The following is a 12,500-nucleotide window of genomic DNA, read 5'->3' as shown; positions in this document are numbered from 1 at the left end:
GTGCCTGCTGGTCACCTGCTGTGGTCCGCCTACAAAACCTCTATTACACATCTATTAACCACTTATAAACAGTGGTACATGTGTTCAGATTATAGTAGTTACCTGCAGAGCGGCCATCAGCAGCGAGGCGACGTTCCCTCGGTCCCTCATGGAGAACGACCTCTGAGCCTCCAGAGTGTGAATGAAGGTCAACAGGAACATCTTGTTGTTCAGTAACTGACTGAAGAGACGCAGAGCTTTCTCTACGTTGGCTGGAGACTGAAACAGTCAAACAGATCACACCAAAATATTTATACAGACATATCAATAGAAAAATCAGTAGATAGCTATAGTGATTGTGACTGAATTATCTTAAATTATAAATATATCTGAAATATATATATTAAAAATGACCTCATTGTGATATCTAACCACATTAAACATGTACAGATTCCTCTCTGAATTTGTGAACATAAAAAAAACATATCAATCAATCAATTTAGTAATTGTACCTCTTAAAATTAGATTCTGTAAATTTGGACATTTTGTTCTATTTATATTTAGTAACATGTATTTCTGGACCTCCGTTGTTTAATAATAAATATACAATCCTGCAAACACTATAGTATCATTCTAATATATAATTTATCTGAATAAACCCATAAATCCACTTAAAAATCACAGAAAAAAGAAAAGAAAAGAGCTCCTTATAGCTGAAGACCTGGACTGAAGAGGAGGAGGAGGAAGAGGAGGAGGAAGAGGAGGAGGAGAACAGGCTAACAGTAAATATTGATTAATGGATCAACGTCTCCCTGTTTCCATATTTACATAAAGTTAGTTGTTTTTGTGTTTTTATTAATAATCGTGTTAACCAGACTGAACAGTGGCTCTAGTTGTTCACTGAATCCAATGCATTATGGGAACTGGAGTTCCAATGGGAGTGAATTTTTTTACTATAAATATTTGTATATTTTTTGACATTACTTATGTCCTGTTGACTTTAGTCTAATCTAAAACATCTCACTGGATTTATTGTCAAACTGTTCAACCTTAACGTTCTAAGAAATCTCAATAACTCTTAAATGTGGAATAAAAAAAACGTCCTTTTGAAATAATTACAAAGATTCAGACTGAGCTGAGAACAGAGACAAAGATAAAGAAACTCTTTTCTGACATTTCTCATCAGATGAATGCAGCTCCTTCCTCCAGAGAGAGATGTACTCTCCCACACCTAGTTATTAAGATCTGAGGAAATGTGCTTCCTGTCTGTGGCTGAGGAGAACCGAGGCTCAGGGTTCCTGCTGGGTTCTCTTAATTAAAGCTGCATTGAGGCCCAGACGCTTCTCCACATTTCTATTTATGAATACTTCCATCTGTGGATTAAAGCAGTGGTGTTATGTATATGTGTGTGTGTGTTGTTCGTACGTCCAGCTCTTTGAGCACCGGGTGTTCTTCTATTCCGGGGAACATGACTCTCATGGTGTAGGTCCGGTACTCCAGGAACGGGATCTTCACTCCGTCCATGTCGTTGGTCAGCTCCTGGATGTCGGTCTGCAGCTCTGCAAAGGCTGCAGGAGGGAGAGGAAAGGGTTAACACTCAGGAGGGCAGTTACCAAAACTACACCGTTTATCACAGCCAGAAGCTGTAAAAAACGTCGTCAGATTTTCATCTTTCTGACGGTCCTTGACCACATCATGTGTGACGACAGTTCTATCAGGAAAAGCTGCCAAAACTAAGCGTAAAATTGTGATATTTCACCAAAAACATTTTATTCTACATGTCTCATTTCAAATAAACCGTTCACTTTAACCAGATTCTGTAAAAAATATTAAATTCTGAGCTCCTCAGTGAAACTATGAAGACATGATTGATTCATCTGAGACCAACAGTCATGTGACAACAAACACGTAGAGACTCCATCTTTTTTTCCAACATTGGTAACACTTGTAGACACTTTAAAACATGGTGGATATATAGATTCCATTGTTTCCAAAAAAATAAATTATCAGAGAAATTAAACTTCATTTTTTTATGTTTTAATGATTTATGTAATTCTAACTGTGTTATTCTGCACTAAAGACATGTTTGAGTTCTCTCTACTTCTAGTCATGATCGTTCTGTTTACAAAGAGGAGCAGGACTTTTATTTTGAAGTGAAAATCCAGAACACAGAGAGAAAAATGTGTCAGGAGTGGAAAAGAACGCCCTAAAACTGCTTTAGAGTTCAGAGCGTTAAGCATCCAGAACATCTGTGCAGCGTCTCCACTGGTTCCCAGTAACACCAGCACTCTGACGTCGTTGCTGTTTGCTGTCAGCGGGTCGACCAGCATAAAGGTCTTCTTCGGACCAGAACCCACCCTCTTTGCACTCCAGAGCCACCCGGCTCTCCAGGTTGTCCATCTGCAGCTGGAGGCGTTTGAGCGTGCGGTCGGCGTCGCGGGTCTTCCTCTTGTAGGCGATGAGCACGGCGATGATGGCGATGAGCAGCACGCCTCCGCCCGCCCCGATGCCGATGATGGCGGGCAGCGTCAGGGCGCTGTCGGAGTAGATGTGGAGCGTACCCGGGGAGTACTCCAGACCCCCGACCAGGATCTACAGAGAGAGACAACAGGGTTCTGACATATTCAAGATTTAGATCTCAGAATCTTTATCTTTCCTGTTTTACTGTTGTTGATCATTTACTTTGGAACAACTTCCCAATAAGGTCTAAGAGAAAATCACTAACTCGCTTTGACCGACAACTGAGAGACGTTTTGTCGACTGACTGAAGACGTCCAAACGTTGATACAAAACCTGAAATCATCGCTGTGTTTCTAAATATATTGAGATGTTAATGTTAGCAAGTAAACAAGCGGCAACCTCCGGTTCTTTAAAGTGAAGTCAGAGCTTCCTGTGTTAAAGCTGCATTCTCTCTGCTGTCCACCAGGGGGCGACTCCTCTGGTTGTATAGAAGTCTATGAGAAAATGACTCTACTTCTCTCTTGATTTATTCCCTCAGTAAACATTGTAAACATGAGTTTATGGTCTCAATCTCTAGTTTCAAGTCTTCTTCAATACAGCATGATGTTCATTTAGTAAATGATGCTCCATTTAGAGTCAAACAGACCATAAAGCAGGGGATGCTTTAGGGCGGGGCTACACACTGATTGACAGGTCCACACCAGAGACGTATACGGCGTCTCTACGTCACTCCTCCTCAGTCCATATATGGTCACTTCCTGTTCACTGGTTGATTAAAAACAACATGGCGACGACCAAAACTTTGAACTGGAGCTTCAAAACGTCCACATCTAATGAGAGACGTCACCATGACGACGTCCTCTTCTTATGTACAGTCTTACAGTTACGTAGAGACGCCGCACATGGCTCTGGTTCAACATGGTGTACTGTCCCTTTAAGTGGCTTCCTTCCACCAGAGGATGATGTCTACACACACACACACACACACACACACACACACACACACACACACACACACACACACACACACACACACCTGTATATTCTTCTATGTGTATTAATTATGTGAGTTTTGTTTCCTGTATTAATGTTTTATTCATGCGTTTCCTCTTCCAGGTTTTAAACATCGATCATAAAACAGTCTGATGAATAAATGATGAAGACGTTGATATCAGATCATTAATTCATCAGACGGAGAAGAAGAACGGACACCACGCTCTCTATTGATGAGTAATCAATACTTTAATAATGTATCAATAGTGTGTCTGTTCACTTTGAACCTGTGTGTGTGTGTGTGTGTGTGTGTGTGTGTGTTTCACCCTCTGATCTGACATCAGACCAATTACCCATAATCCCCTGCAGCTGCATTTAATGACTTTCACCTTTATAAAGATCTTCCTCTTCTTTCTGATCTTCCCCTCATCTCCTCTTCTCCATTTCTCTCCTCCTTTCCTTCCTTCCTCTTCTTCTACTCATCCTCCCATCTTTCCTTCTCTCCTCCTCTTCTTCATTTATTTTCTTCCTTCTCTCCTCCCTCTTCTTCATTTCTCTCCTCTTTTCCTTCCTTCCTCCTCCACTCTCCTCATCTTCTCCCATCTTTCCTTCTCTCCTCTTCTTCATTTTCTTTTTTCCTCTGATTCATGCTTTTTTTTACTCTGTCCTTGTTTCCTTTCCTCCTTTTTGACCCTATTCTCCTTCTTTTGCTCTCCTGCTGTTGTTCTCCTCTATCTCCACTTCTTCCACCTCTTAATGTACTTTATTTCCCCTCATTTCCTTTCTTCCTACTCTCCTTTACTCATCTCCTAACTTTCCCTTTTCTCCTCCCCCTCCTCTCCTCATTTCTTCTCATTCTATTGCCTCTTCCTTCTCCTCCTTACTTTCCTACCCTCCTCTCCTCTCTGTCTCCTCCTCTACCCATAATCCTCTCTTCATTTACATCTTTTCTCCCTCTTCTCCCTCTTCATGTCCTTCCTTTCTCCTACTCCTCCCATCTTTCCTCTTTTCCTTTATTTCCTTCCCTCCTCACTCCTTTTCCTTTCTCTACTCTTTTCCTTCCTTCCTTCCTCTTTTGCCCTCCTTTTTTCTTCTCCTCTACCTCCTCTCCTTCCTCCTTTCTTTCCTCTCCCCCTCTTCCTCTCCTCTCTCTTCTCTTCCTTTATACAACTAAATATAAACATTAATCTAAATTATTCTTCTTCTTTCACTGATTAACTCGTAAACTGTTTTGTTGTTTTTGATTAAACTAACTTATGAACCATCAACCAATCAGGTTCAAGTATCCCCGACAGGTGAGGCACAGAGGGGGCGGGGCTTAGCTCCAATGACTCACCAGGACTCGCTGTTCTCCGGTGAGATCCGGCGAATCACAGAGCAGCTGGTTCTCTGAGACGGTGAGCAGACACGGAGACTCTCCGATCAGAACCGTGTAGTTCAGACGGGTGTTTCCTGGAGCCGGAGGGATCAGGTTCTTACCCTGAAGACGGAGGGGGGGCACTTTTACTGCAGTCCAGGTAACAATACCACAGTACAGAAATACTCTGTCACAGTCCTACATTCTGGAGTTTACTTTAGTGAAAGGAGAAAAGTATCAGCGTTGAAATATATTTATTGAGTAAAAGATTTGATTATGCAGAATAATACATATTAAATTATTGTATTTTAATTATAGACTCATTGTTCATTTTAATGAATTTATATATACTGCTGGTAGTTTGTGAATTTATCCCCCGGATCAATAAAGTTTTATCTTTATTTAATATTAAAACAAAATGTATTAGTTGATTATATTTTATTATTAATCTGTTATTAATCAGAGCAGGAAAAAGTACAATATTTACCTCTGAGACGTATTAGAAGTAGAAAGTGGTATAAAATGAAAATACTCACTTAAAGTACAAATACATCAAAGTTGTACTTAAGTAGAGTAATTGAATAAATGTATTTAGTTACTTTCCACCACTGATGAAACACAGACGATTGTTTATTTCCACATATTCTTATGTTTAATCATAAAACAATAATTCTCTCTGTTTGTCCTTCACATAACTCAACAACCGTTCATCTGATCTTCTTCAGATTTGGTGGGTTGATTAGTGGACACTAAAGGAACTGTGGCATCAAATTCTCAAACTATTTGTTAGAAAACGTCTCTGGACGGAGCTGGAGAAAGAAACGTTTCTGCATTTTTGATGTTTCATTCAGTTTTGCTAAAGATGACGCTTAAAGTTGCTTTTTATATTACTAAAAAATGTCATATCTCCTGAACGCTTTGTGCTAATTTAACCACATTTGGTGGAAATATGAAGATACGATGTCTGAGTGACCGCGATGAATCTGGTGCCGTTTGACCAACAGGTGGCGCTGTAGCAGCTTCATCTATATATTAATCAAAGAATCTGTCTTCATGTGTAAACTCTGCAATTTTTGACAAACAAAAGGTTTATTGTGTTTTGGCTTCAAAGCTTTCCAGAATCTGTGTATTTGTTACTCACCTTGAGGATAATGGGTGACCCCGGTTTGACCTCCAGGATCCCAGAATTCCCCAGGGGGTCAAAGGTCGGGTTGGGGTAGTGAGTGAAGGGGGTGGAGTTCAGGACCAGCAGAGAGGAGACCTGGACCGGACCAGAACATTAGAGCACCATCAGAGACTGAATACTACAACTGGTACTGGTTTGTATAGAAGTCTATGTGTGTGTGTGTGAGTGTTTGTGTGTATGTGTGTGTGTGTTACCTGGTCAAAGATGAAGCCGAACTCGTCTGGTCTCAGCGCCCCCTCTGGTGGGTTGGGTTTACCGTAAATCAGACCAGGAGCCAAACACGTCATCGTGCTGTCGTTGACTACAGAACAGAACTAGAGAGAGAGACGGAGGATATCTTTAGATGTTTATTCCTCTTTATACTTATAAATACAACTTTAAATAAACACATAAAACGACACAATCTCTGCGAGAATGAAGCCCCGCCCTCTTTTGGTTTATGGTCTAGTGAGGTTTTTGGTTGTACTAAAAAAAACTAGCAAACAATTGCTTCTGAATTAACATCACAGTTAAAGTGAATTTGAGATGCACCTTGCTAAGCAAACAAGCTAACTAGCTAGTTAGCACTAGCATTAGCCCTGCAATGCCTCGCTCTTCTCCAGCTCCACCCTCTCGTCCAAATACGGTTACTTCTGGTTCCAAAAAAGACAAGATGGCGACGACCAAAATGCTAAAACTTTGGGCTTCAAAACACCAGTCCACACCAGTGAGTGACTTCACACATAAAATTCATAAATGTAATTTTTTGGTTTTACTAAAAGACACTAGCAGACAATAGTGTCCAAATTAATATCAATGCACCAAACAAGCTAACTAGCTAGTTCCACCCTCTCGTCCAAATACGGTTACTTCTGGTTCCAAAAAAACCAAGATGGCGACGGCCGTTATGCTGAAATGGAGGCTTCATAACCAGATGATTAAAACTATAAACGTTTATCTCAGAGAATAAACATCTTTGTGTTTCTTTCTCTTCCTGTTTATCTCCTTGTGACCCCTCAGGTGAATCTGGTGACCCTCTGGAGGGCCGTGGACCTCACGTTGTGAACCCTCAGGTGTAAAGTCTCAGGTAGCTCTTACGTTGTTGGTTTCCACTCCTCCGTACTTGGCTCTGACTTTGGGCTCCTGGATGGTCCGCAGGTTGGTTCCTGTCACCGTTATCACTGTGCTGCCACTGTTAACACACACACACACACACACACACACACACACACACACACACACACACACAGTCAGCCTACAGATCAATACTCTGATTGATCATGTGATCGGTCCTGAGGAGGGTCCCTTTACTTGAGGATGGTCCAGTTGGGCTCGATGCTGGAGATGGTCGGGTCCTCGGTGAAAACGTATTTGATCTCTGAGCTCGTCACCTCGGCCCTGTCAATCATCAGACGGATGGGGGCGGGGCCAGAGCCCGACAGGGAGGCGGGAGTTATGCAGATTATCTCCCGATTGGTCCGTCTGGGAGAGAGGCAGAGGGAGTATTGATTACTCAGATGATCTATTGATGATTCCTAACATAAACTGATTGATGAGTCCGGACTCACTTGACGAACAGACACTCTTCCTTATTGATGAACACCGTCACCGAGCTGCCGGCGTCCAGGTAACGACCCGTCACCGTCAGTCTGGTTCCCCCAGAAACAGGACCCTTCTCTGGGAGGACACGGGTGAAAACAGGGCTCTGGAGGAGGAGGAGGAGGAGGATAATAGGAGGAAGAGGAGGAGGAGGAAGAGGATATTTTTCCATATTTAAATAAAAGTTTGTTGTTTTGAGTTTGTGTTATATGTATGTAATTATTAATATTTCCATTCATTAATTGTGTATTATAATAATATTACTGTTTTAAATCAGAAGCTGCAGCTATTATAAATAACTGTTCATAAATAAAGTTATTAATAATAACAGTAACGTTTTTAATAATCTTCTGACAGTTAAAGGACTTAACATTTCAACTATAATGAGCTCTTGTTGTCTTAATCCTCATTGATAAAGTTAAGCTGCTCTCGTTATCGTCTCGTCTGTTTATTTATTTTATTCACATATATATCTTATAATCTCACCACGAAGGAGTACGTCTGAGTGGACAGCGTTCGATACTCGGAGCTGCAGACGCCGATACAGAGTTCCACCGGACCGCCAGGAGAGTGAGGGAGGAGAGCTTCAGCCATGTCACACACGATCCTGCAGACAGAGAGTAAGACGGGGAGCAAGACAGAGAGAGAGACAGACAGTTAGACAGTGAGTGAGACAGGGACAGAGAGTAGAATGGGGAGAGAGACAGACAGACAGCAGGACAGAGAGACAGAGAGACAGAGAGTAAGACGGAGAGACAGTCAGAGAGACAGACAGAAAAAGACTGAGACAGGGAGTAGCACAGAGAGACAGGGATAGAGAGAGAGAGAGACAGACAGACGGAGACAGAGTCAGAGACACATTGAGAGTAAGACAGAGAGTCAGACAGACAGACAATCAGACAGTTAGACAGAGAGTAAGACAGGGAGACAGAGAGAGACAGACAGGGAGTAAGACGGAAAGACAGTCAGACAGACAGACAGACAGACAGACAGACAGACAAGACAGAGAGACAGTGAGACAGACACTCAGACAGTTAGACAGGGAGTAAGACGGAGAGACAGTCAGAGAGACAGCCAGCCAGCCTCATCATGTGACTGTCCATAGCAACGCTGCGTAGCAACAGACGGACCTCTCTGCGCTGATGTACTGGGAGGGGACGGGGTTACAGCGGACGCCGGCGACCTGGACGTGAGCGATCTCCTTCACCTGGAGACCCAGGTTCTCCCCTTCGATGGTCACCCGGGTACCCCCCTCCCGAGGCCCGGTCAGAGGGTCAATCTGTGGGGAGGGGAGGGTTACTAATCAGATATCAATAATGCTTGATCACACTGACAGAAACAACTGTTAATGATTTATTTACCTTCAATTGTAACTATATTTCTTTATTTCATTTTTTTTTCATTTATTTATCATTTTGTTTTGTTTCATTTATTATTATTTTTTTTATTCATTTATTTTCATTTAATTTTGTATCATTTAATTTATTTTAATTTAAATTTATTTTTAATTTCGTTTTGTTTCATTATTTTTTTTTCATGTCGTTTTTTGTTTCATTCATAATTTATAATTTTTTTTCATGTCGTTTTGTTTCATTTTTTTAATAAAATAAATTAATTTCGTTTTGTTTTGTTTCATTTTTAATTCTTATCATTTCATTTCATTTTGTGTCATTTCATTTATTTTAATTTATTTTTATTTCATTTATTTATATTTTTATTTTAATTTATTACATTTTTTATTCATTTTCTTTCATTTATTTTTTTTGTTTTGTTTCATATAATTTTTTTTATTTTAATTTTTAATTTTGTTTCATTTAATTTTTTTTAAATAATATTATTAAATAAAATAATATAAATATAAAAATCATTAATCGCTAAAGCCAATGGTTTCCTGATCAATAACCTAAAGGATAAATGTAAATAAAAAATATGCAAATTGTCACAACTCAGAAACTAAAGAAGAAAACATTAAATAAATCTTTGTTTCCTGTCGATCAACTAATTGATCATTCGTCTCATTTCATCATCATCTCCTCTGCCTCAGAGAGGACGGGTCCGCGGGTTCGATTCCCTACCCTGGTGATGCGCGGGTGGCTGCAGCGCAGGTTGTGCCGTCCGTGGTGCATCCAGTTGGTCTCGGCCGACGGACAGTGGAGCCTCAGGAGACACTTTCTGCTCTCTGAGCACCAGCCGCATTCAAAGGCCGTGGGAGCTTTGAGACACTGACCACAGCTGGAGCGCTGAGCCTCACACTTATAGAGCAGAGCTGCAGACACAGACACACACACTTCTATTAACACCTCTGACAATTAACATGTGCTTTACTGCACTTTGAACTAAAGTTTAAATAGAATAGTTCTTTATATTGTTTTTCTTCTATTCCATTTCCTGTCTCTGCATTTTATAATCTTTATAAAAGATGCAAAATCCTCTGAACCCTTTGTGGTCTATTTCTCCTTTAAACTTCGTCTGAAGCAGCTACTTTACTTGCTAAATAAATTAAATTATCATTATTAAATACAAAAACATTCAAATGTGAAAAGTAAACTAAATGAATTAATGGAAACAGAGGCAAGGTGATGAGAAGGGTATTTTTAATTTGTCAGATTTTTTAAGTAGGAAGTAAATAATGAAGGCATTTATTTTTTGTATATTTAAGTATTAATATGCTTCATGCGTTGAGAGTCAACACGTTTTAATTGACATTAAATCTAGAAAACAATCTGACTTCATCAGGATAAATGAGTTTAAATCTGTGTCTGACAGATTACTGATGTGCTAATGCGTTTTATGAGGTTTGTGTTTTATTTATTATTCATTTTACCTTTCATGGATGAAGGCTTGTCGATGAAGAAGTCTCCGTCCCAGACGATGGAGAAGTCCACTGGGAGGTCGCCAGCCTCGTCCCCGTCGTACCAGTACTACAGAGACACACAGAGGACGGCAGGTTAAGAGTCTGACAAGTTTAATTAAGAGACAGAAAAAATCATTTTACTGTTAATTATGATCCAACAGCAGGAAGAAGAGATGTTAATGAAAGGAGGAGAAAATAGAGGAGACAGTTTACACAATAAAGCTTCCTGTCTGTGGGAGCAGGGCCTGATTTAAAAGAAAAAGTTGAATAAAAATATATAAATATAAATATAAGATCCGCAAAGTCCACATGGAAAACAAATTCAGACCATTCTTTTATATTTTTAAGAGTTTAAGTTTTTTTTCACGATCCATTCAGCCTGTCTCCATGGTAACCCTGAGGGTTTGCTAATACCTGGGAGAATCATTACATCCCATAATGCATTGGTACTGGAAACGTTGTTCAGTGCTCCAGGAAATAGGACGGACCTTAGATACGACTCAGCAACGAAACAGAAAGCTAACATTATGCTAGCATCAAGCTAACATTATGCTAGCATCAAGCTAACATTAGCTAGCAACAAGCTAGCAACAATACAATGTTAAGCTAACAGAAAGCTAACATTATGCTAGCATCAAGCTAAAGTTATTCTAGCAACAATACAATGTTAAGCTAACAGAAAGCTAACATTATGCTAGCATCAAGCTAAAGTTATTCTAGCAACAATACAATGTTAAGCTAACAGAAAGCTAACGTTATGCTAGCATCAAGCTAAAGTTATTCTAGCAACAATACAATGTTAAGCTAACAGAAAGCTAACATTATGCTAGCATCAAGCTAAAGTTATTCTAGCAACAATACAATGTTAAGCTAACAGAAAGCTAACGTTATGCTAGCAAGATTCAAAGTAAAAAAAACAATGAATATAATTTCATAGATCTAGCAATCTGACATGTCACTGTCCGCAAGTCACCATCAATAGTTTAACAAAATCTTGATTAGCATAACACTAGCTTAAAGCTAACGTATGCTAGCAAGATTAAAAGCAAATACCAAACAACAATTGTCAGTCTGTTTAGGAACAACACTAGTTAGCTAACAGCCATGTCATCTACCACAAATCAATATGGACAATTTAATGAAATAGTAATTAGCATAGCGCTAGCATAAAGGTAACAATATGTTTGCGTAGAGCTAACGTTATACTATCAAGATTCAAAGTCCGTCACAAACAGTAAATAGAATTTGACGGTATGTTTAACAAAAAGACTAGCGAGCTATCGGCCATTTCCTCAAATCAGTAACAACATTTTCATGTAATCGTAATAAGCATAGTGCTAGATTAAAGCTAACATTATGCTAGCATCAAGCTAACATTATGCTAGCATCAAGCTAACATTATGCTTGCATCAAGCTAACATTATGCTAGCATCAAGCTAACATTATGCTAGCATCAAGCTAACATTATGCTAGCATCAAGCTAACATTATGCTAGCATCAAGCTAAGGTTATGCTAGCATCAAGCTAAGGTTATGCTAGCATAAGATTCAATGTCAATAACAAACAATACACATCATTTTCACAGTGTTTAACAGCTAGCTATCAGCCATTTCATTGACCCCAAATCAATATCAATATTTTTAAGAAATCCTGATTAGCATGAAGCTAACATCGTGCTAAAACAAAGCTAACGTTATGCTAGCAAGATTAACATCAGCTGTTAGATAATATTTAGTCACTTAAAGCTTATTATATTTAAATGTGTAATACAGACGTAATGTTATTACATATGACCTTACAGAGAATAATACTACGAACTCATATTATATTTATATTATGAATACTAATACAATAAAACCAGCTAATGTTGCTAATATCTGCACCAAATACTGTAGTACAGACAATATTACTACAGGTAACATAACAGTATAAGGCGACAGCATACTGTGTATTTGTACATCTAGTAGTAGTACAAGTACACAGGAAACAAGGCCCGTCTATGAAGGGAAAACTCTGCTACTGCTTTAAGTGGAAGGACACACACACACACACACACACACACACACACACACACACACACACACACACACACA

The 12,500-nt window shown here is 39.5% G+C and overlaps 1 protein-coding gene across 1 annotated transcript in view; it reads right to left on the bottom strand.

The window, feature by feature from the left end:
- Positions 1-12,500, bottom strand: part of plxna3 (plexin A3) — a 71,233-nt gene that overhangs the window by 6,961 nt on the left and 51,772 nt on the right. Inside the window, 13 exon segments of the mRNA XM_054609917.1 lie at positions 103-258; positions 1,405-1,547; positions 2,337-2,571; positions 4,769-4,912; positions 5,931-6,050; positions 6,170-6,289; positions 7,053-7,146; positions 7,266-7,436; positions 7,523-7,659; positions 8,040-8,160; positions 8,684-8,832; positions 9,629-9,819; positions 10,378-10,474. Of these exon segments, the coding sequence (XP_054465892.1) occupies positions 103-258; positions 1,405-1,547; positions 2,337-2,571; positions 4,769-4,912; positions 5,931-6,050; positions 6,170-6,289; positions 7,053-7,146; positions 7,266-7,436; positions 7,523-7,659; positions 8,040-8,160; positions 8,684-8,832; positions 9,629-9,819; positions 10,378-10,474 (1,878 nt within the window).

This window comes from Anoplopoma fimbria, chromosome 12 (assembly GCF_027596085.1).
Source record: "Anoplopoma fimbria isolate UVic2021 breed Golden Eagle Sablefish chromosome 12, Afim_UVic_2022, whole genome shotgun sequence".
Classification (NCBI taxonomy): Eukaryota; Metazoa; Chordata; class Actinopteri; order Perciformes; family Anoplopomatidae; genus Anoplopoma; species Anoplopoma fimbria.
This window is presented reverse-complemented; position numbering and strand designations above follow the sequence as displayed.